Source organism: Opisthorchis viverrini, assembly GCF_000715545.1.
Source record: "Opisthorchis viverrini unplaced genomic scaffold opera_v5_552, whole genome shotgun sequence".
Taxonomy (NCBI): domain Eukaryota; kingdom Metazoa; phylum Platyhelminthes; class Trematoda; order Opisthorchiida; family Opisthorchiidae; genus Opisthorchis; species Opisthorchis viverrini.
The window spans coordinates 154,349-180,000 of NW_008752218.1; the positions used below are offsets into that span (position 1 = coordinate 154,349).

General features: G+C 44.4%; 1 protein-coding gene across 1 annotated transcript; it reads right to left on the minus strand.

Moving 5' to 3' along the window:
* T265_11716 (hypothetical protein) lies at positions 1–24,965 on the minus strand (the record flags this gene model as incomplete). Its single annotated transcript, XM_009178446.1, has 7 exons — positions 1–631; positions 3,188–3,445; positions 6,857–7,637; positions 10,771–11,112; positions 15,406–15,508; positions 19,276–19,852; positions 24,817–24,965. The coding sequence occupies 7 exons, from the start codon at positions 24,923–24,925 to the stop codon at positions 426–428; spliced, it is 2,376 nt and encodes a 791-aa protein (XP_009176710.1).
* Between the last annotated feature and the right edge of the window lie 687 nt (positions 24,966–25,652).

Genomic DNA, 25,652 nt, shown 5'->3' on the forward strand with positions numbered 1-25,652 from the left:
CAGAATCATAGATGTTTGTATTGACGTCAGTGGCATGACCATTAAGAAAATCCTAAGCGAACGAGTGCACACAGAAGAAAGAAAACTGATCCAGATTTCTGTCGTCCACCAGATAGTCATCAAATTATAAACAAAATCGTAGCCGGCCAACAAAATTCACCGATTCGCTATGAGCATACCTTAATGGTTGACCACAAAACGTAGCTGTAAGATGAATGACGTTGGTAAACTGCACACTAATGAGATCAAAGCGATCCGGGCGTAGGTCAGTGAGAGAAGCGCTCAGACAAGTGGAGACCGATGAAAGAGGCCAAACCAAAGACACATGATATGTTCATGTTTATGGACGTGTGTGGTAGTTTCCGGAGAAAATATTCGACAGTAGTCCGCTTTGGGTGAGGAATGCATGGAAAACAGGACTGGGTTCATTGAAGCCCATGGCAGGGATCACACAATGCGTGGACTAGTTCCCAGTTGGATCTGGCCACAAAGACGCTGAATCCGGGGAACTGAACGGAGGGGATAACAATGGTTGGGGAGAGACAGGAATGTTCCAGATAAAGCGAGTTATTGCTGTTTGAAGGCTGTGAGGATGTGGTCTCCACGCCGCGTAATGTCTGGAGAACTTGACCTGGAAAGGAGGTCGAATCAAATAGAAGTATGATGAATAACGACAAAAGCAGGGGACACAAGAGAAAAAGAAGAGGGTACTTTAGAAGCTGTTGCAGTGGGCAAAAACCAATTTGTGCTGGCCATGACAGTGAGAGGGTTGATTTCCCACGTGCGGCAAAGACGCACACAAACAGCGGTGGAACTAGAGGATTACAGTTAATTGAGAACCATCGTTCAGCTATAAAACCTAACAAATGTCATTGTAACAGTTGAAGGAGGGGAACCAGTTGGAGCTATTTGAACATTGGAGAAAGGTGTTCAAACTGGAGGCCTGAACAGTGAGACAAAAGATCTTAATCGGGGACGTCGGTTTAAGCAGAAAAATGACCATGAGTATTGCTTTGGCAATAAACGGTTGTTTAAAAAAACTTTTCTGGCTCGTACAACGCGTTTACTTCCATCTACGCTTCTGCATGTGTCATTGCTGGAAATGAGACATCTAGCGAAAAATTCTCTTTGTAAAGCGGTTATGTCCATCCATAAGGTCTCTGATAGGGAGAAAGAACAATCTGACTCGACACTTGTGACTGGACGATACTTTATTTAGTGTGTTGGAGTAAAACAAGCAACTGAACAAAAATGGATGCAAGATAAAGTGTAAAACATGCTAAGGACTTAAGTTGCGAGAAATCTTGTTCCCCATAAAACAAAAACCACTGCTCTCCCCCAGGGATATTCGTTACGGAGTGATGAGTGTTTGGGTAAACAAGCAAGAGAGGAAAGTTTATCAAGAGTGAATAACTTGGTTTTAGTTGAGAGTTAAATGTCCTTTTGTGGAAATATTCGTTTGTCTCCACTTCTAAACGCCAAATCTTAGAAGACCCCTCTTTTTAATCGTTTTGAAGTAAAATGTTATAATTTTCCTGTTCCGATGATGAGACTTCAACATTTTTTTGCTTTCAAAAGATGCCTCGCTAAAATCATCGAGATGACGTGACAGCAATCTCGGTGTTGGCATTGCAATTTCAAGATGACCCAATGTCAAGTTAGTGAGCCAGGGAGTGTCGAAATACTGGCCTGAAAGCTCACATTTTGGGACACCTTAATCTGACTATGGATGGGCTTAAGTTTCTATCAAGATACTAGAAAATTACTTTTAGAGCATTCCATAAATTCCATCCATACATATTTTTCACAAACATGTCGAGAAGCAAAGCTAGTTGCATTTGTGTTTAAGCGTGGCGGGGGAAACTCGCGCTAGGTTGTCGAATAGTTATCAGCAATAAAATACAATTTGATACCCCGAATGATGAGGCAGCCTTTATGTAGCACATTTAGTTGAGGATTCAGGTGAATCTCCCGTTAACATCAGAGTAACTTGCAAATGAATGTATTTTGCTATTTGTTCAGTTGGAACGCACACGGTACACGCAACAAGTTATGCTCAGTGCTATGCCTCCATAAAAGTAATACGGTCGCGAATCGCGGCCTTAGAATACAAGAGCTTCCATTCCTTCACTATCTGTAAACAGAGTCATGACCTTAAACGGAATTTTGAGGACATGCAAAAACAAATGGTTGTAAGAAATCAAGAAATTCCAAGCGGTATCGTAAACCTGAAAGTATTTAGTCAGTTTCAAGCGAGTCTGAACAATCTATGGGGACCAATCGCTTTTGACACACGGTACACAAGTTATGCTCAGTGCTATGCCTCCATAAAAGTAATACGGTCGCGAATCGCGGCCTTAGAATACAAGAGCTTCCATTCCTTCACTATCTGTAAACAGAGTCATGACCTTAAACGGAATTTTGAGGACATGCAAAAACAAATGGTTGTAAGAAATCAAGAAATTCCAAGCGGTATCGTAAACCTGAAAGTATTTAGTCAGTTTCAAGCGAGTCTGAACAATCTATGGGGACCAATCGCTTTTGATATGTACTGTGGTCGTCCCATTTACTCACGTTTGATTGGTTTAATATATATATATATCCGGGGTGATCAGTTTCGGTAGCATTAGGTGCGGTTTAGACAAAACCCAACCGCACATGGAAGAATCGGGTTAGTGGCGGACTCTTGTGCGGTAGATCACAGTAATCCTGTCGCTTGCTCTAGTCCATACAAGCTAATAGGTTTATCGAGTAACTAGAACATGGAGCCATCCAGATTCGACTGTACTATGAAATTCTGTCTCGTAAATAAGATTCTAACAAAAGTCAAGATGTAACACGATGGTATATCGTTAGTGCACACCCTGAATCCGGTTGAAAATATGAGTATGCGTGAATAGTCAAACTGCTGACACTAATTCAACCGTCGATTTCGAGCAGAAACAAAAAAATGCCACGTAGAATGATTGTTCGAATACCAACCATAGCTTTGCAGCACATCATAAAGAGGGACGGTAACCTTTAGCTTGAAGATTTTAATCAAAGTGGCTCGAGTAACCTGAGTTTTGGATACAAGGAACACGGAAGTCTCACTTGAGGAATCACGAAGCCTTCATACACCGACACACAACTTCACAGTGAACTTTTAGCGAGGTCACCAACAGATGTAGGGAAATGAAGTACTTACCCAACACATTTAAGTGATTCCAGCGTGGGTCAGGCTGACGGGCTAAAAAGGAGAAGTCGCCGGAACATGGAGTATTCCTCCCGGTTGTATCACATGAAGTAGTGCCGGAATTTACAGAGTCGGAGTGATTATGCAGATGATGGGACCACAGCTGGATCAGTCGTCTTTTCTCCAAACGTACAGTCGGTTGGCGTGACAACTCTTCGAGCAAGTAATCAATGGATACCGCTTCGATGGGGTTTGTCATGAGTATATTAGCTGAGAAAACCGAGGGATATGAAGTGGCAGTTCAAATATCACAAAGTGGCCCTATGAAATCAGGTACCTACTGAAAAAGAATGCAGCCCCCTATGGTAACCACATCTCCAGAAAAGTCCCCCATTATCTGGGAAAAGTCAGTCGCCTCTAAACATTGAACCCATCGGCCACTACTACCAGTGTTCACCACCACGCGCTTTTCCGGAATCGCTTCTCCCTGGCTTTCCGGGGCTCCATAACATGCGGACAAATAGCTTGGAAACTGAGAGAGTGGCAGATCCGGATGTAAGACGAACTTACCAGAATCGTCTTCTGCTCCACCATCAGATGTGGGTTCATACTGTGACGAGATGACTACCTGTTTGCACAATGTTGGGAGTTTTGCCGGTGGCAGGCGCCACCAGGACAACTCAAGCACTGGATATCAGACCGAACAGTGCTTAAATCTCGGAAAAATATCCCAGCCTGTCCCTAACATAACTTGATGCGAGGAATTATTTGGCGTCGCGTGAAAATGATCGTGAGAGCCGACCATGATGTCTGCGGGACACGGGAAGCCAAGGAAATGTAAGGGGTCCAGAAAACCGGTAGTGCTCGAAGACCGTTCCAGTTGATCCGCGCGATCGGTCCCCGGAAACCTCCTTTTAGCGAAACTATCAAGGATCAGAAGGGAGTGACCATCTTGAATAGAGAGGAACGCCTCGACCGGTGGGCCAAATACTTCGAACAATGGATATCAGGGCCACCAGCTGCCACACATCAGGAACCCACAAGTAACATGGAACCCTAGATGGTGAAAGTAGAACCCACAAAGCTATCGAATGTTCATAGCCGCATGTGTACTCTCAAGAACCACCGAACTTCTGGTCCGGATGACCTCCCACCCACATTGTTCAAAGATAGGGGTGAAGTCTTCAGTCAGCGCGTTTGTGATCTGTTTGCCTGTATGCGGAAAAAGAAGACTGTCCCATACAACTGGGGAGAGTAGGTGACAGTGCCCATTTTCAAAAAAGGGAGCTCGTGAGTGTGGCAATCAAAGGGGATCAGCTTGACCACCGTCGTAACGAGGCTATTGGCATCACTTGTGATTCATCCCCTTATGGTGGCAAGTGAAACACTTGCTGTTGGCATCACTTGTGATACATCCCCTTATGGTGGCAAGTGAAACACTTGAGAGTAGCATGCAGGATTCCGACCTGGTAGGGGTTGCGTTGACCAACCTTTCACACTACGTCAGGTTCCAGAACAACGTCATACGTACAAACGACCCACAATTTTAGTATTCCTGGATCTCTTAGGCGCATTCGTCTCGATTAACCAGTCTGTTCTCCTTGACAAGCTTGCCCATCAAGGAATATCATTGAAGTTTGTGACCAAAATAGGCTCTCTGTAATCTCAGACTTCCGCAATTCGATGAGCAAGTAATAAGGTTGCTGAAAACTCTTCGACAGCCCAGGACCGGTTTCGTGCTTTATGTGGCTCATCAGGTAGACGTAGTCCCGGACTTTCCATCCCCTCGTCTTCTAATTGAACCCAAATTGCACGAACTTAGCGAAAGAAATTCATTTGGAAACAAATTTGGTTTTGCAAGAGACTCGTTTATGGGGAGTGTATTACGTCTACACATGCATCGCGATATCTCGTATATCGCACCAACTGGAACATGGGTCTACATGGCTTGGTGCAGCACACTCAGTTATTCAGAAACATCCTAAACGATAAATCCAGCTGGGTTCCAAGTGAGTCTCTCTTCCCAACCCAATTGGTATGCAAATGTGTGCAGATCAGTGACAACCTTCTGGGTTTATTGAGGCTGCCAATTTTTTTTCTCTCGAAGAGATACTGCTTATAAGTCATACATTGAACGTAACAAAAATATGGCAGTGTCTAGATATCGGATATCAAAAAATCAAAAAACAAGAACTGAGTGAGATAAATGATGTGATTTGGCCAAGGATCACTTGTGACTATTGGGCGTGTTTCCATACAGCTCCTAAATATGGTACGCCACTTACATGGATACATTTTAATTTTTTGATGGGCATCGCTTAGTGGTTTCCTTAAACTGTTGTGGCAACTGTTGGGTCGAAATGTGTTGCTTAAATGGGAATCAATTCTATGAAGCATGTATACATATGTACGCACATGAGGAAAGAAAAGCCTGGTAATGTTGATCCTCCATTCACGGCAAATGAGTCAGCATTTGTTCAGCATTTTGTTCATTCAAACAATCCGCAACCCGCGTAACACAACCAGTACTTTGGATAATAACTCTTATCAAGACCTGCTGATATCGAATCTTAAGAAAGGTTCATTAAGGGAATATGAGGTTCTGCTGACATACGGGCCCGCCTAAATGTGCCAGTCCATTCGAGGGTTCTGTTGGGAAATTTCGAAAAGTAATTAGAATGATTGGGCTTGTAATTCCACCAAAAAATGACCTAATCAGCTTTACTGAGAGCATTCTTAGAGTTTACAAAGTTTTCAGTAAGGGTGTTACATAAGGAGAGGAAACAGAGATCGGCGAAGGAGTAATTCTATAGAACTTTAGGGATAACCACATCCAACTGTCTGCAATTAAGATCCGTCGAATGGACTTCCTTTGCGAGTATTCCTGATAAATAATTATGGAACGTACGAACGTTACAGAAGGAACATTATAGGTGAGCTTCAGCTGGAGTACAGTCGCTACTTCTTCGCCATTAGGACTTCCAAAAAGTCAAACGAATTTTTCTACATCACAGGTGGCCGAAATGGTGGGGGAGGGAGAAAATTATGAAGAAATCATCCCTCATGACAGACAAAACCTAGCGAGTATTCGTAGTCTCACACATTCTGTTCAAGTCTCTATTTTCGATCAACCGAAGGATTTTCACTCCAACTTCGCAGGCAGAAACTGTTATTTTGAAGGTATCTCACATCCCATTTGGTAAATAGGAACATATTGAATCAGAGGTTGAAATTTCAGAAGTGGCCACTGCTATCCCCACTGCCATAATAATGATGCCTCATGTCATCGATTGAAAAGTTGTTCGAGAGGAGTAGCTGTTTCAAACGCGCACAAGTTAGGGGCCCAACGACTGAAGACACTGACTTACTTAACGCCTGAGTCAATGGGAACACGAGTCAACTATGCTGTTGCGGGTATATCAGCTAAGATGCAGTATGCGAAAACATATCGGAGGCGATGCCTAATGTCAGGTAATCGACCAGTAATTTTACTGCTCACAGAATAAAGTTTAATTATATCAAAATCGGTGGCTCACGGCCGTTTATGTACAGAAAAATCCTAGATTCTGGTCTGGACTAATCCGGCTACTTACTGAAGCTGAATGGTGGATCGAGAAACTCGTGGGGAGAACGCGGTAAACGAGAGAGTCGACGCCGTCAAACTAGGACAACATAACTTACCATTCTGTGTGATTCCATAAACGAGTCGATGACTCCAAACCAACTCGGATACGGAATTCACAGAACCGGATGGTTTGCAGTCAGAAGGGGATGAAGGTCGTGTGACCTGGGCCAATACGACTGCTGCACCGCGATGAATCCATGCGGAAAGCCAATCCACAAGATCCTTACCGCGATCGCTGGTGAGTTTTCTATCCGGTTGACGACTGATGCGAGGCCACACAGCAAGCCATCCATTTATGCCCGGCAGGAAACGGCCAGTCAACAGTCGACTGATTGTGCTGCGTGAATGTTTCGGACCAGAGCTGGAACTAGAAGACAGCAAAGTAACCAGATTGTCGGAGCAGCCCCGTCGCCAATCAGTGCCGTTCAGTGAGGTAGAAGCATTCTCTGAGAGTTTTGACGGTCCACTGAAATAAACCTCGGGCGTAAGGGAGAGTGGGACACAATTATCAATAGGAATAAGGGAGGATCCACGTTGACTGCAGTTCAGTATGTAGTTTACCATGCAGCCGCTAGTTTCGCACCGGGAATTCGATGGATGGGGAGTGGTGGAACAGGGGAAAGTGTTTTTAAAACTGTCCCGAGGAAACGTTGAGCGTTTTGGGGAAATGAGTGCGGCAGACGTGAAGGAGGATGAACGGGTAAACGCAGCGTCGGACTGTTCCGAATTCGAACAGACAGGCGAACAAGAATCGCCACTCCCACACACTCTACGTATTCCGTAGAGACTTGTACACAAGTCTTCCAGACCACACCGGTCAAGGAGTCGTAACACTTTCTGAAAAAGAGAAAAACGAAGAGATGTGGTACTGACAAGAACGGTACGGTACACAGCAGATTTTCGTAAGTAGTGAAAACGCCTTTGAGTTTTCATTTATCCAAAACTTAAAGCGTTGTCAGGAGACATCAATAATACACGTTCTTCGAACCCTGGAAGCGATTAGCATCCTGAATCTTTGGCAGAGATGCCCACTACTTTTATAACATGGGTGGCTGGTTACTAGTGTAGCGGCGATCTGGGATATATTTAGAACCGAGTTATCCTTCTCCAGGAGAAAGTCGCCGTGAAGCGGTAATAGTGGCGTAGCAAAGTTGCATACACATCCTGAGGGTTAGTCGGCACAGTGCAAGTTTTATGGATTACCGTACCTGGGCCTGAGTGACGCACACCAATGATTACCTAGTTGCTGCTTAAGAGTGGAGGAAAACTCTTACGCCAAAGGCCGTCCGTCAGAGGCTCCGCAAAGCAGGGCTATTTGACTTTCCTCCCTTTAACGTTCTTTTTTTGAAATTCACTCCGACCACCTTCCACTGAGAAAGTGATTTAAGAGTAAATAATGAAATATGTGGCAGTCAAACCGTGACGAACTTTATCGCCTCCTTGAGGGGTACTGTCCACTAACACTCCGTTGAGAACGATCTGCCTTAAAGACTGGCGAAAGGCACACTGGTGAGTGGTATCGAGAAAAAGAAGTTCAAATTTAAGAACTAAAACATGATTTAGGAAATAAAATGTCACGGGTCGCAAGGGATTCCTGACCAACCCACGGAGTCATATTATCTCGGATCACATGAAGTGGACCGAAGAGTGAGAAGTGTTTGAGAGCCAATTGACGATCAGTGGCTGTTACTAAATGGGCTCCGCTCCAGTACTTCGTAACGGCAGATTCCCCTCAAGATACACGGGATATGTAATGCTAATGATTTTCGAAAGAACCATATTTACGGAATGAGTTTATTTTGTACACTCTTCTGCGACCAAATATGCAAAACTATACTGCCACGCATCTCACATCAATTACCGAAGCCTAAAACAACACCTAACCAATATGACAGTCGGTTTTATAGTATCACCTAGGTATTTTTAGGAGAAGCGGTCTAAAACGACCCATGAACACTGCCCAAAAAACTCGACCTATGTGGCCAGACGGACTGAAGTTTCTTAGGAAAATATTGATAATTTGACTGATTGACTAAATGATGATTGAAACTGCTTTCTGAGCTCAGTCTTGGTTTAACTGCTTGGTCACGCTGTTTTAAACTCCCATAAATGACCTAAAGTGCGTGTAGTGTCATTATTATATACTTTTGGGGGGCATTAAAAGATTTATTCTACAACGCCCTTGTTCAAATCTCCTAAGGTGTTCAAAGTGGATGGGAGACTGAAAGCAATCGTGAGCTGTCGAAGAGTTTTCAGAAACCTCATGAGTAATGTGTTACGTCAATACGACAATTCAGGATCCTCACAACATCCATGTGGTACGGGCGAAGGTAACAAGAGTGAAAAAAACGATCATTTGCAAAGTAATTTGCTGTTAACGAGAAACCAAACTGAGTGACTGAAGAATCTTTCACGTACGATAATACCTAACTGAAAGTGGTGCACAGGGGATACCAAAAATTTCAATTGAGATCACATATGAGACATGTAAGTAGTTTTCTTGAAGAGACGCTACTCATAAGGTTGCAGAAAGCTCGTTGGTGGCCCAATGGACGGTTTCGGGATTGTTGGAGCTCACCAAGTCGGTCTAAACCCCGAGTTGCTACCAACCTTACTTCATACTTAAACAAGAAATTGTTGTGCAAACTACGTTACTGTTACAGCTGACATTCAGTTTTGTTTACCGTTAAAACCAACTTAATTTGCGAACCACCGTTTTTCTCTCAATGTTCTGTTTAACGTGACAAAGACGACGGCAATATATTGTTCAGGTGTTCTGTTATCAGGTAGTTCGCAAATATTTTTCTCTCTTCCGAAAGTTTCATTGAATCGGATGTCAGACGGAGGATGTCGAAATTTTTGTACAATGTCAAAACAAAAACTGGTTGCTTTTTCAACTGTTGAAAACCAGCTGTTGGCGCGAACTATATACAATTCACTGGAAACTGCAAATCCACGAAAAGTGACAATTTCGGACTGTGTTTTTGAAACATAGTGAGCGCTGTTAAACTATTAGTGTCCACAGAAATGTGGACATCGAACTGCCACCAGATTCCATTGTAGAGGTTATCTACCGGCAACTCACCAATTGCCTATTCACAAACGAACTACCTGCACCGGAACGTGAAACAGTTGCCTGAGTGTCAAAGTACGAAATGTCAGGTTATGCATGCTTCCAGACTTCACAGCAATATCCTCAGATTACCTCAAAATTTGTTATAGTATTCCTTCTCTACGATAGACATGTCATTTTACTGCTCGGACAGGTCTTCCCAAAATTCCATTTTAGTTTGAAAACTAAACAAAAAAACATTTGGAAAAGTTCAGCACGGATGAGGTCGAGGTGTGTCCCAACCCGGACACAAACTGAGACGTTGGATTGAAACCTGAAGAATTCTGGCTGACAGTTCGTGCCTTAACTCCAAATACGGTCAACACAACCTCACTAAGTCTGCTTGTCAGATGCAGTCCGGTGAAAACGGTCTGAAATGTTGGAGCAGTTTGAATTTAACGAACACCATTTTTTGTCGGTTTGAGTTGCAGATAACTGACCAGAAGGTAGCGCCTCGAGCACGGCTCAACAAACAGTTGTAGATAATTTTATACAGGGTCGGAAAACAGGCAGGAGGTGTACGACCCTGGATAGTTGAAGGGTTATAGGTATATGTACCTATATTTGCCTCGCATCCATAAAAATAATTAGGGAAATCGGTACTGATCCGGATGCGGTTTTCCTTTTTTCGTTTGAGGTCATGGACTTAAGCGCAGTCACCTGGCAGTGACACCAAAAAATCAATAAACTGAAAACCGACAGTACGAATAGCCGACCGTGGGTGGCGGTGGGCTGGGAAATTATTCGATCTTACTCATTTTCAAACAGGCGATAGGCACAGCAAAGTGAAGTACGTTATACCTCGGGATGAAGGCTCGGCAGGAGACGGTTATATGATACCCTGTCGCAAGCACTCACCAGGATATTCACAACGGTACAGGTCAGCGACTCTCCAACAGCCAAATCTGAAGTGTGTACCAACATGACCGCAGCATTTTCAGTGGCCATGGTTCGTTCTGCGTTAACTGGAGACAGCCGCTCACCGCAGTGCGCGGAGTCGCTTTTTTGTCCACATTTGCTCGAAGGTGAAGTGTCGCGAAATGCCGCGGGAGATGAATGCAGCACATGCGTATCGTTGGAAGACACGAGTCCAGGGACTTTCGGTGATAGAGGCGTGAATTTCTCGCACTGCACGCTACTCCGATGAAAACAAAAGCGTCTTGACGAAGTGGGAATCGCCTGAATATCAGTAACATCATTCTAGAAGGAAGTAAAAGAAAATTAAAATCAATACAGGCCTTTCTCCTCGCGATGCGCTCGCTTTGGAAAAGGATCACTGTGTCGGAGTTACATATGAGATAATATCACGTGAGTATGCAGGTATACGACAAGAGACGACGGAGACTGATTCCTAAACAAACTTAGATCCTGATGAAAACTCATGCAGGAGAGAAAAACAGAATCCGGTTTCTTTACAGTGAGTCCTCAAAGCGATACTCATACATACATCTGCCGAAGCAAAACCCCAATTCGTGTGAGGACAAAACTGTTGCAGTGCTTGTCTATTGGTACGTTGTCCAGCAGTGAGACCAGTCGATTTATAGCAATCCATCTCTGGAGCGAACATCTATGAAGAAAAAACCTTCAAAAAGAGGGAGGAATTCGCGGGTTTCGATTTTTATGACCTTGAAAGAGACGGCACCTCGAACAATAGCACAGCCAATAAACCGGGAATGAAAGTGCAAACCACGCAGAAAATGGTATTCCAACTATTTCCTGAGTACCAGCTGAATACGGTTGGTATACAAGGTGCTATTCACAGCACAAAGTTGAAGCACACTCACATAACCAATGACTTTCCCACTTAATCGGTTTTTGCAAAGCGAACATAGGGTTGTCAAGCTTCCGATCAATTGGGTCATTAATCAGATTGACTCAAAGAAAAAGAATCACGCTGGACGTAGTAGTAAGCATGGCAATCCTAACTGATGCTGGGTAGCAGCGACGCGTATACAAAGTTTAAATGGCTGTGTGGCGCCTGCTTTTCATGCGAAACATGAATAACCAGCAATCTGACAGTGTTCAGGGAAAAATGAAGGCGTATTAACCCAATTTTATCGACTTGATGCTCGGCGGGACTTAAGTTTACGACAAAATGCAGTGCGTGAAGCAACTATTTGACACCAACGGATTGATACTGACCGTGAGAAGTTCCCCCGTAGAGACATACTGCGTTTTTGAGGTCGTGTAGGGAGAACACCGAAAACTCCAAAAGCGCGACTAACGACGGATGGTTTTTCATGCCCGGAACAGCTGTCNACCGAAAACTCAAAAGCGCGACTAACGACGGATGGTTTTTCATGCCCGGAACAGCTGTCTTAAACTCGGATGACTTTGGTGGGAAGGCAGTTGAAGTTTTGGATGGGGGGCAAAGGATTATCGGATTCTGATGGCTATGGACGTTCAAAACCAAAAACATCTTTTTTTCGCACCTCACGCAAAAAAGTTCCGCTGTTCGATTAATTAACTAAAGGAATAGGTAACCATTGCCGTTAGTCTTCACTGGCCATTATGAAGAGTAAAACAACAAGGGCTTCAGAAACTAACCTCAAACAACTTAGTGCTCAGTGCAAGGACAGGAGTTTAGTGATCAAATGACCCCAAACACGGGAAGCCTGACCTATAGGGTATATACGTAATACCGAATATGTAAGTTTCCACTGTCTGTACCCTCATAGGTACTTCAGTCTTACATACTTGAATCATTTAGAAGGTAATCAAAAATGACAGTTAATCTGCTCTGGGTCATACACTCAGAATGACTTAATTTGGAATTTGAAATTGTTGAGCAACTATTTTCGGTGAGATACGATTGCTAAGGTTCGGAAAGCCACATCTGATAATATGAATCCATGGTGTTTGGACGCAGCACAAAATTTCAAACTAATGGCGAATTCACCCAAATATAAGTACCGTGCCAAAGTCTAAGTGGAATGACTCGGGAAGTACACGTGCCCATAAGTAAATTTAAACGATGGATGTATATGACGGACTAGTCATAATACAACTGAGATGGTTTTCGGAAAGCCGTTAGAACTAGGGGTATGATATACCTTTTAGAAGCTATGGAAACTTGAGAAACTGGCGAAGGTGGAAAAAACGTTTACAAGTCCTTGAGGAAGAAAAAACCGTTCCGTTGTAGCACCTCTACGGTGTCTAACTGCTATACCACCCGAAGGTTGCACGAGGGCTGGGATACTGCCAGGTTGCCCAAGCCTAGACAGGGGAATTCGAGGGGCCAGAGGTCGGGTTCGAGTCACGGACCTTTCGGTCAGTAAATTCGCGCTCTAACCACTTGGTCAATCTCGCCCCTCCTTGAGGAAGATTGCTGGATTATTGTCATGCCGCTAAAGGAATTTGCTTCGTTGTGTCTTCGTTAGCTTGATAGTAGGAATGTGTTTTGATGCTTGCTGCAGTTTCAACCAACACGTTCTTCCACTGACCAAAGCATTCATTCTAAGTACAAAACCACTACACACCAGGTCTTTCACCAACTGTGGTTCTGTACTCCTCTGCTTGGCATCGATTCTGTACTTGTCTTGAACGTACCTCCAGGAAGGGCACAGCTTCGGGCATTCCCAATAGCGTGCGAACATGTACAACTGATGTTGCCCCACAAAGGAGAAACAATTGTCTGCTACCACAGATAAATAGACGGCTTCCGGGGTCCCCAAAGCACGTAAAAACTTGAATCCCATCCAGTTGAAAACGTATCTGATAGCCGCAAGTGATGTGAAAATCGGTTTTGCAGCCGGTAACCGTTGCCAGTTTCTCTTTTCTGTCCCCGCAAACAATGCATGCGGGGTTCCATAAAGATAATGATTTCACTTTTGTTGATCACCTATATTCACCACCGAAGTTATCTTCCACGAGGGATTCGAATGCTTGGAAAAGTATGGTCACAGAGACCACTAGGACCGACCTCAGCCAAAAAAGCCCAAGAGGGTGTCGAACCTATGACATTGTGCACGCCTCAAGACATCATTCGCCTCCTATCGGATACTTTATGAGTCCTATGAGAGTGCCTTATGGAAGATCCTGATGGCTCAAGTGGCTCAAGTGGTTAGAGCGCGAATTTATCGACCGGAATATCATATCATGGAAGGAGAGTGGCACACATAGATTCCCCTTGAAGCTTGGAGTGAATGAGTGGATTGTGTTCCGCACCACACGCGATCACCTATCCCTCAGAAGCTGCATGCTCAACCACAAAAGGCCTGTCTCATTACTACTTGTAAGTGATCATTGAGAACCAATTCCGCCTGTGGTACCGATTGGCCAACAGATGAGTAACGTTGCCTTCCCGTTGATCCTATCAATAACCAGACACTTCGGCAGTGGTTATGTGGTCACAAGAAGTCTTAAATAGGTTATTTGCCCAGGACGAGTACCGATTAGCCAACAGATGAGTGACGTTGCCTTCCGGTTGATCCTATCAACAACCAGACAGTTCGGCAGTGGTTATGTGGTCACATAAAGTCTTAAATAGGTTATTTGCCCAGGACGGAAAATCAATGCAATAGGAAGGCTACTCGCGTCCAGTAAGTAAAACAGTAAGTGGTTAGGTAATACGGAACGGACTTGCAAGCATCCGTCGAATAAACAACAGAAGGGAGTCCATCTAGTCGTAGTAAACGCTCCGCTATGCACAAAAAAGGAGTAGTATTAAAATGACAAGTTACATCTGACTACTCCGGTGCACATATGTTTGTGCAGTTCCTGTAACTCATATTATGCAAACAGGGATAAGAACTGAATGCAACTGTGGACCTGAGATCATATCAAATTGCATAGTCTATATAGGTCTATCTATATAGTCTATCTCCTACTGTGGAGAGATTTGCGGCCAATTCATGTATACTAACATACTGGAGTACGAACGCTTTTCCCATGCTTGGGTAATCCGGCGGCTTTGGTTATATGATATACTAACACACTGGAGTACGAACGCTTTTCCCATGCTTGGGTAATCCGGCGGCTTTGGTTATATGATGGTCTTTGAACGCTCAGTAAGATATTTATGCGTAGAGTGTAGTGGCTCACTGAAGTGAAAGTTGAACTGGCCAGAGGCTTGATCTCACCGACCTCATCAGGTGTAAACATGATGGGTTAGGGGGTGACACAGTCGTCAGCCAACCAGAACGTAGCAGACAGACCGAGTTACCCAAGGTGCGCGTGGGCCTGAAAGACATTCCATGACAGTTGGAAACCCCAACCGGTGACAGTTCGTCAGAATAGTGATAGAAACAAATACTCCCCAAGACCAACCACATTAGAATGTATGCAACTGACGCGTCGGCGCATTTGCAGAAAGCGTACAGCATTTACAGAGATTCATGTGCTGCGGATAGAGGATTCCCCTCTAATTCGTGGGCTACCATAATACAAAATCTGCAAACAAAATAGCTTCCCATCCCCTGCAGGTTTTTCATAGAAATGGACCATTGCGCGTGATGGTAACATAAAATTTCAACGTTCGTCTAGCTAACTTACTATAGGCGTGTCAGGGGGAGGAATGCCACAACATTCCGTCGTTTCTTTGTTACCCGATTCCACGTGATGCACTAGGGGTGGCCATTCCTGAAAAGGAGGGTTTCTGGAACAGAAGAAAATTCAGCGTCACATCAATGCTACAGAAAGCATCTACAATTTAAATCGAGAAGTTATCTTGATTTTCAAGGCAAGGGAATGAAACTAAACACACTGTCGTCAAACATAGAATTATCGATTACTGATTTGTTAAGTAAGGTGGATAGCACGTTCGTTCATTGACTAGAACTGAGGCCTGGCCGTGTGCTCCAATTAGTCTCCTCTTATTGTGGGATGAAATTCATTATTTTGTCCATATTACTCTTCACCGGGAGACTATAGCGATCACATCACGCCGAGACACCCTTACTTTGAAAACATGGTCATGAGAGTACACCAAAGTCCGTCAACGATATGCATCCATCAACCCTTTTAACCTAGGTTACAATGCATTGTTTAATTGTTAGGCAGGAATCCACGCGGATCCCACTATGCCGCACGTCTACGGCGCTGCTACGGCCGAGAAGCCTGGCCCGCTCGAGGTTGGCCCAGAATTCGGGACGCTTGCCGGTCCGGCATCAAGATGAGATCTGATTGGTCAACAATCTGGACACAACAGCCAATCATGACCCAGTATTGGCCAAATGCCGGTTGCCAATGGCGCATCCAGAACGCGTCAGAAATTCCAGAAAGTTATAACCGCTTACGCTATATATACAAAGCGCTGTACAACTGTTCCTGATTTCGTTTTGGACCTTAATAGACCTTCAGAAATTCCAGAAAGTTATAGCCGCTTACGCTATATATACGAAGCGCTGTACAACTGTTCCTGACTTCGTTTTGGGCGTTAATAGACCTTGTGTACCTTTGGTGGTTGTTTTGACGTGAACACTAGCTTGGGAGGCTCAGACCGAGAACTAAGCTGAGGAAAATACCGTTAATACATTCATCCTGTTGCCAAACTCTACTATACGATAATCATAAATCAAAATAGTGTATAGCAAAGACTGATCGCTTTCAGGCTTGAGCCGATAACAGTGGAATTAAACTTGGATAACAAGGCTCCCGGTTCTGAGTCGCGTTCTGACGGGTTTGGAGCTGCATCTCGCGCAGTCCTCTCAATGTTCGTCGTCTCCCACCACACCGATCGTACGCATCAGTGCATGCATCTCAACATAGAAACAATGCTGAACTATTTCGTTGTTTCCTTGCATCCTGCCTGTCTTGATTGTATCATCCTCAATATGGCATTGATCAACGACCCTGGTTAAGTACTAACAACGGCAAATAGGTTACACAACGGAACTCGAGATGAAATCAACGGACGAGAGGAGGCAAGTGCTGTCTTGTCTAGCACGATATAAAGTATAAAAAACGCGTCAAATATGCAAGCAAACAAGATAGAGCCAAAGTTTGTAATTATGGAAACCGAATAGAATGATTCATAATTCTTGGGTCTCGCCTGGGCATAAAAGGTAAGATAACAAAGTGGGTACACTCAAAATCCTATCAAACGTTCAATGGTGAGGTCACTGCGGATGATACCAACTATCCACAAAATGGTTGAAAGCGAGAGACTCGCTTCTAAAAACAGAAAACCGAGACAGTTTATCAAACACATACTTTCAGAAACGTTCCTTTTCTGCCTTACGGTTTCAGATAGAACAGTTAGTACCAAGTAGAAATATACCGACAGAAACAAAGGTTCAAAGGTGTTAAAACCTCCGGCTGAGAATCCATGTGACAATTTATATGCATTGGTCGATGGACGGCTAGTCGATCAAAAAGCGCTTAGGTGATACTGGGTACCACATTAACTGGTATTCAGTCAACCGATCAAAACAGCTCGCTAGACAACACTTGGCGTAGCCCAATCGATGACACCAAAATTGATGAATCTAGTATTATGCGATCAGAGCGATTAAGCACTGAAAATAGTCCGAATGGCTATTAAGCAAACACCAGGATTCTCGTATTGTTGAGGTTTTCGGATCCTCGCATTAGTGCATACGCTTTCCGTATACTTTAATTATTTATCCTGATCACGTGATCCTTTACACGATCGAAAATAACTAGTCGAAAACGTATGGTCTCGTCGGGTGTAACATGCTTCAAACGCATGGGGATAATTGATACACACCAAAAGAGAGATGTCACGGTCAATTCATTGTTAAGTAGCTCCTGCTTGTTCGTTCAGCTGTAGCGCCCTTTCGGTGGCTAGCTGCCATGCCACCCGAAGGAAGCTCTTGCTCATCCTCCTTTGGAAAGGAAACCTAAGAATATTGTTAGTTCAGGTATAAAGTAGGAAAGAACATTCAATAACTTCGATCGAAAGCCTCAGAAAAGCTTACATTCGCAGCAGCATCACCTTCTGCGGAATCGCTACACACACGTGCTTGGATACGAGCCAAACGACGAGGTAGGTGAATTGGTTTATCTGGGCAGTTGTATGAGTTCCGGTGGACTGACTGGAAATGAGATTACTTCTCGAATCGGGAGAGCCGGGGCAGCTTCTGCCATTCTCCGATACCTATGGCACCGACGCGACGTCAGTTTGTCTGTCAAATGCAGGGCTTACACTACGGGAGTATGACCCATACTGCTTTATGGATTGGATACGTGGCTTTTAGGTGAAAGCGACCGAGAGGTGGACAGTGTATGATCTGACAACGAAGTATAAAAATGTAAACCAGTAAACTTACTCGGGTCGACAACTGCCGCTTTTATGGATGGGGATACCGGGACTCAACTCACCAATAGTTAATGACACTGACAGAAACGGCTCAATCGCGCAGGCAATGGCGGCATCAAACCTATCACCTTCCAAAACTAACCAAATGTGTCATCACCCCCAAGGCTTGGCTGTATGTCCCACACTCTTCCACTTTCCGGTAATCGAAACTGTAGCATCTGGAACCATTGTGCCTATGAGACACGGTTTATAGCTGGCAAATTGATCGATTGAATGAATGAATGAGTGATTGAATGAGTGAATGAATAGAAGAATGTGTAGCCCATCTTGATGAGTGTGTGACATAGGCAGATATCAGGCACACTATTGGTAAACACTGCATACAAATAAACGAAAGTCTTCAGATAGAGTGAACAGACCCATATTAAAAGTGTGAACAATAAAACACCAACTTGCCAAATAACACCTATTACAGTTGGGACAGAACCAATAATCATACGACAACAACGGTGAATGAAAGTATCCACGCCACACCAAAACCCTACAGGGTTGGATGACTTCTGAGGATACACTAAATAGACAGGAACGTCATTTATGTACCAGTAACTCCCACATCCATCAGAAAAATCTTAACAGAACTTAACAGAAGTTTACTTAATCAACTCCCTAATATGAGAATCTTCGTCTGAAACTGTGCTCGAGGGGACCGAACAATCACAACCTCAACGGGAAAGCAAAACAATTGGCGTACGCTTCAATCAGTGAGTAGGATCGAACATCAGACTACAAGGATTCTGATGTTCGACACATGTCGATAAAAACATCGTTAAACATGAGACCACACGAAGTGATATCGTGTTATCATGGATTTTCTGCCCTTCACACGTGTACAGATCCATACACCCGAACTTTTTCAACACAACACGATCAATGGATGTGCTATGAAAAGGAGAAGACCAGTAAAATACTAACTGACTGCCGCTAGACAATTTCTGTCAATGTAAGACGCCCTGGCGAAAATTGCTATGTTGACATGGGGGTCGCCTACAGCCCCTACCGAAGATGCTTACAAACAAGGTCGGAAAACGTTTGCAGACATACATACACTAGGTCAAGACTTATAGACAAGTTGAATTTCTTACCGAAGAGGTCGACATGATTCATAAGTAGGACAAGCTGCCGGACGGGAGCAGCTTGAACTGGCACTCGGCAACGTGTTGAAGAACAGAGAAGACTGTAAGGTTGGGTTCGACAAGGTTCTTGGTTGAAGTGTGTGTGCATGCGGACGGTGGTTTGGAAGGATATTGCACTCATCTTCGATCCAGTTTCCCTCGCTCCCGCTGCTGGCCTCCTCAGATTGAGCGACTGAACGAGAGCACATGTCCAGTTCAATATAGTCCTCCATATTGGGAACTTCCCTCCCTTCAGAGGGATTACCAAACCTAGCGAGAGGAGCCTCCTGTTGCCACCCATATCGCGTGTTACTGAAGTCCGAAGGAGATCCGGAAGAGAAAGACAATGACAAAGAGTAGGAGATAGCCTCATGATTGCTGATATTACTGCGGTCAACAGTGCGTCTTACGCGACGTCGAACACGCGGAGATGGACGTTCAGCTGATGTGGAAGGAATAAGGTTGGAGTCAGAAGCCGAAATCTGGCGTGGTTGCTCGAATTCTGAAAGAGGTGGTCGTTGCGACGAGTCATCTGAGTTGAGGTCGTCTGGTATAGAGAGAACAGGTGGAGACAATGTTAACCTCCGTTCGGCCTTAACATCAAGATAAAGATGAGAAAGACTGAGATACACTTTGCACACTGATATGCCTTTGTGTCCCTTACAAAAAAGACGGTCTGCCGAAACGGCATAACTTTTGGGTAAGCCCATGATCACAACACTGAACTGTAGGCTTCTAGACTCTGAGGTTCGAAAAGTATCCGACTATCAAACGATTCTCCGCAATGCCTAACTCAAACTCCTTGGAGAACGACGGATAGTATAACACTTAACCAAGGATGTGTGGTTGCGGAGGTTATTTTCTTTCAACCGTGGTCAGGACAAACAAGCTGGTCGGTCAGTCAGACGCAAAAAACCGACACGGGGCAGGTGCACTCCTCCGGAGAATCGCCTGTAGAAGTTTGTCACTCGAATGGTAAGTCATTTTGTTTTAATAAAGCTGTCACGCAGCTAGCCATAATATCGAGGTTTTTTGAAAATGAAACTTTCACCTTCGGAAAATTCCTAAATGGTCTCATTTTTCAACAAGTTCATTGAAGGCACCGATAAAGGACGATTATCCAGAACGATCATCCGGACCGTGTTTTGCTTATAGTAGAGAACATCAGCGGTGCAGACTTGTCACCAGGCTTAAATCACCCAGCATTTTCCGTGAACGGTGTACTTTGACTAACCAAGTGAAAAATTGGCGAAACCGGTTGAAATATGGGTGGACTCCTATTCACGCGACGGCCACAGTTGCAACGGGTGATGTGCATCCACCACCTAATGGGTACCATGTTCCCCATGGTTCTGGGGTTTGTTCTAATGGTTACCATACCATGTTCCCCATGGTTCTGGGGTTTGTCTTTGCGCCCTGCCACTCAACGGAAGACCAGATTGTGGGCACATATTTCTCAAACACTCCCAACAAATTCCGACAAATGAGCTGTAGTATGGCTTGTGTCTAATGCACCCGAAGCAGAACCCCTGAACCAGGTGTCCGATTCCCTGTGAGCGCTACCAATCCTGATACATACTGCCATGCAATCCATACTGATTTATGGATCAGAAACGTGATCTCTGTGAGTATAGCATGTACGAAAGCTGTCAGTGCTTGACCATCGGTATCTCCAAAGCATTGGCCGCTCCCGGTGGAAACGCGGGAGAGTCACTGCTGAGGTAAGCAGGACGGATTTAGTAAAAGGAACTCTGTTAGTTGTTGATCGGGTGGCTGTTGACTGCCAAGCATCCGAGGTACCAATATTTCGTCACATCACCCAGAAACGAATCCTCCTGTCTCATAAGTTAAGCTGTAAGAGAGCCCTTTGTCCACCCCTGGGTTGAGAGGAACTGATCGGGAGTCTGGCAATGAAGTATGGAAACACTGAGTAGTAAACTCAGTCGGGTTAACAGATGCCGCCTCCCCGGATTCATCGTTAATAACACTAGCAGGCTTGCCTCAATTATGCAGTCAGTGGAGTTCGTGTATCAAAGTTACCGCTTTCAATGCGCAGCAGCCTAGTTTCTCGACTCCTCAGAGCAATATACAGTGCAAACTAAGTGACTCCGTCGTCACCACAAATTTCTGGCTACACATTCCATGCACTGTCATTCTCCCGCGAAAGAAAATGTAGCAACTGGAACCAATGTGCCCTTGGCACATGGTTTATAGCTGACAAACTAAACTAATCTGTTAGATCTTCCATGTGGATCCCCTCCTTTGGATCCACACCGCCGTCCATGTTTTCTCCGTTGAACTCTCGGTCCTTGGTTCAGTTTGAAGCCCGTCCCCTATAACTAGTGCCGTAGATAAATTCGCCCATTGCTTGCGGAACTTCCTCGTCTTAGTTCTCCTGTAATCTTCGATCAACACGTCACAAGCTTTCTACGAAATCCAGTCACCCTTATGTTTAGATGCCCTGTAAGGTTTTGTTCCATTGGTGCGACTTCCCTAAGCTTGCTACGAAGGTTTTTCTTAACCGCCTGCTTTGTTTTTCGGGAAACTTCTTAGCGGCTTCGGTTGGACGCATTTCTTACAACTCGCTCATAGGCCAGGCTAAACGTTGGAATCTGGATGGATTTTGTACGTTAGTCGGTGACTGAAAAGTACGTCTGATAGCTTTTCTTTTCATATAAGATTGTGACCACAGGTTTGATTTTTGCGTGACTTAACATCTACGTTGGTCCGTTGGTCTAAGGATGCTAGGGAAGCGTGTCTACTTTTCAGCATCTCTTGAGATCCACCAAAGTTAAAACGTCGACCCTGATTGCTGGTCCCATTTTCAGGTGTGCCAAAGTGCGCGATGACCCTTTTCATGGAAACAGATGTCACCATTATAGCAGTTTGAGTAGCCATGATCGCCTCGGTTCATCGCGTGAATTGATCCATGATGACTACAATGAGGTCTTTTCCTCTCGGACCAAACACAGTCACTTTCTATGCTTGTAACCAATGGTCAGTTGTGACCAACTGCGTCGGTGGTACCTGGGACTCTGCTTTTAAGTCCCCTTGTCAATGACAACAATCATAGACAGCCACGGCTAAAATCTACGCCTCCTCGGTACACCATATATGTTGTAACAGCCGAGGTTTGCTTGGTCATGCGCCGTCAGTAACAGTCGACGTTGATTTTCTATTGGTCCATAAGTAACTCTTTGGGTCCCTAATTTAGCTATCGGTGCTCCGCTTTCCGAAAAGTCTACCTCGTAATCTAATGAGCCCCTGCAGCTATGGTACTGTCGCTTGTGGCCTCCATTCAGCTCATTGATGACTGATCACTTCTCGGAACACATGATCAAGAAACCGATGGCACGTTACTACTTGGACAAGCAATGTAGCAGAAACCACAAATATGGCATTCCCTGGAAGTTTGTCAACATCTCAATTGGGTTGGACGAGTGTGCATGGAAGTGTGCTGTTACGCTCAGGCGTTGTGAATTCGAATGCTCGAAGAACTCGTTCTTATCCGATTATTCATCAGTGACTATCATCAGCCACAACAATGGATTAAGGTCCACATCAAAAGTGGATGTTGTGACCATTGTGAATGCCACTGCGAATGCACATCACATCTTATTCAACAACCAAGCGCATCGCCATTTCGAGAAAACTGTGCCAGTTGGGTTTCATTCATCTTGTGGTTGGTCACGAAATCAGAGTGATGGAGAGGATACGAAAAACAATAGCTTTTTACTGCGAAAACATCGAGCGGGCGATCGACACACTGGATTAAGTGTAAATAGGATTCCCCACTAACATGATACTTCTTATTGCGTTGTGCAGTAGCGCTGCTGTCTGGTGGATGCCGTATTTCGAAAAGCGGTTGGACTTGTGTCTAGAGCATGCTACTCACCGGGACATCAGATTGAGATGTGTGCTCCCAAACACTTGGAAGTACATCCCGAGTACACTGACTGCCCTCCGCGCCGTTATCCATGTATGCTGCCTATTTACATTGTCTACATGACCGTATCCGTTTTTTTGTATCATTTGGCACTTACTGGTAATTGCTATTAGAAAGCCCTGCAACTCCAATATCCCTTTTTCTGCTCCTACTGACCGCGCCACTGTTAATTGTTTATTCTACTTCATAAGGTTTGTTTGCCCATCTGTTCATTGAACCAGTTGCCAATACGGTACCTAAAGCATTCATACTGCTGGGTACCTACTCAACACCAACTGCGTATTGTCCGATAGCTCCAACCGTCCTGCAAGATCCATGTTCAGTCTCGGGTGACCCGATTCCGTCAGAGCGTGCATTCGAAAGTAGGTGTAGCTGGCATAAAATTTGGGCGCGAGCAGACAGGCGACAAACCTGGACATTAGTAACTAGAGGGTAAGCAAACCTTAAGCGACAAGAGACCGACATGGATGGTAAACAGGGGTAAATGACGCTACTCATGAGTAGCCAAACAAATAGGGAAGATAACCGCTGTTGGTCGTTGATTCACAGGAATCAATAAAGTGAGCGCCCGATACGAAATGTGAGACAACGACGACGCAAGACGGGCCAACTAATGAACCTCGTACAATCTAACAGTAAAAAATGATCGCAGGACCGGTATAATTCGACCAGATATAAAACTTAGGAGTTGAGGCCATTGTGTGATGGAAGATTCCATAGGATGCTTAACTATTCGGACCACGCAGTAACAAAGAGCAACGCAAAACACGCTAAAAATGGATCGAGCTGGGATATTCGGTTTCTATAAACTACGAGTAAAATTTCAATGGAAATAAACAGGCCAAAAAAATGAGTTCTTGGGAGGATGGCGTACTGCTACAGAACTACTGTATAAAGATCATTAATAGAAGCGCGATACCGAATCCCTCCGAAAGGCCAACAAACTCTTTTCCCCCATCAAACAAGCATCAGAAATCATTGAGAAGCAAACCACTGTGTCATTTCTTGGTGCTGTACGGTCAGAATATGATGCTTGTGCGACTGTCTTTGGAGTCCACTTGATTTTTAACCTTACTGTCATCAGGACGGATTGTGAAACATTGATGCTTCATGCTAAACACCATCAATTCGTAGTTGCACCGTTCATGCTACACACCATCAATTCGTAGTTGCACCGGAGTGATACATCCATAGTTTCCCTACCCCAGAGTGCTGAGTTGTTATGAGCGAAACAAGGACTATATAACGCTTGAAGTAAAAGTCCAGAATATTCACATACACCACGTAGGTGAATAATTTCCCCTTGGCAAGTAATTGGCGGTGAATAGAATACGCGTATTATTCGGCTAATTGACAAACGCAGTAAACGAATGACTAAGGGCTAGAGCGAATACGAAATGGACTGATGCCCACCCCAAGTTTTGCTGCGTCTTCCGGTTAGAGTTCTTCAAACGACCACTGCCTCTCACACAGGAAATTCCAAAACCAAGGCTAGCTTCTAACCTGCGATTTCGTCAGCAAGTTATCCACAAATGCCAATGCAAGCTCTGAAAAATAATACTTACCGGCCGACCAGATCAACAAGTTTTCACTGGATTCAGAGTGTGAAGAACTGAAACGAGCTGACAAGACACGATCAACTTGTTCTTTCAGGCTCCCTTCAATCAATTCCATCAAACGTTTATAGCAATACGACTTAATGAAGTGCGTCCAGCTAAAAATGTGCAGAGAAAAGTGAATAACACGTAAGGGGGCAGGGGATAAAGAGGTCAGCAGGCATGGACAGATCAATAGCGCTATCGTCAAATCGTTTGTTTGAATTTTTGACACTACATCTTTGTTTGCTGTAAGGTCTCTATCTGTATTCTTATTACCGTTGCGATTGAGTTAGTTGTTGCCTAATCTCACTAGACGAAAGCCTATATGTTGACAGTGGGAGTCTTAGAAACTAGTACGTTTTTCATTATCTCCAGAAAATATTATACAGATGGCGGAAATTCCTCTCAACTGATTTTCTCTTGAGAGGGATGACTAATTTGAACAGCGTGAGGCGCATTATGCACTACCACGATGAAAGTTCACGTGCATACAAGTATTTGCGGTTGCCCTCACTAGAATATTTCTCGCCTGATATACATTCCCTTGCGGCGTGGTGAAAACCAACAAAGTGGTCATTGTCTCGTTTGAATTAATAAGAGCTGAAGTTTCCGCACCACTTGCCTAAAGCAAAGGACAAGATTATCACGGTAATTATCCTCATTTGACAGCGAAAGCAATGGGAACAAGGTAGCCATATGGTAATCACGTGCCGTTTCGTTCTGTCATCCACCCTGGTTAACTTCACTAACAATTACGTTGGAGACATGTTCCGCAGAATGGTGCTACGCTTGTATCCTGGGCT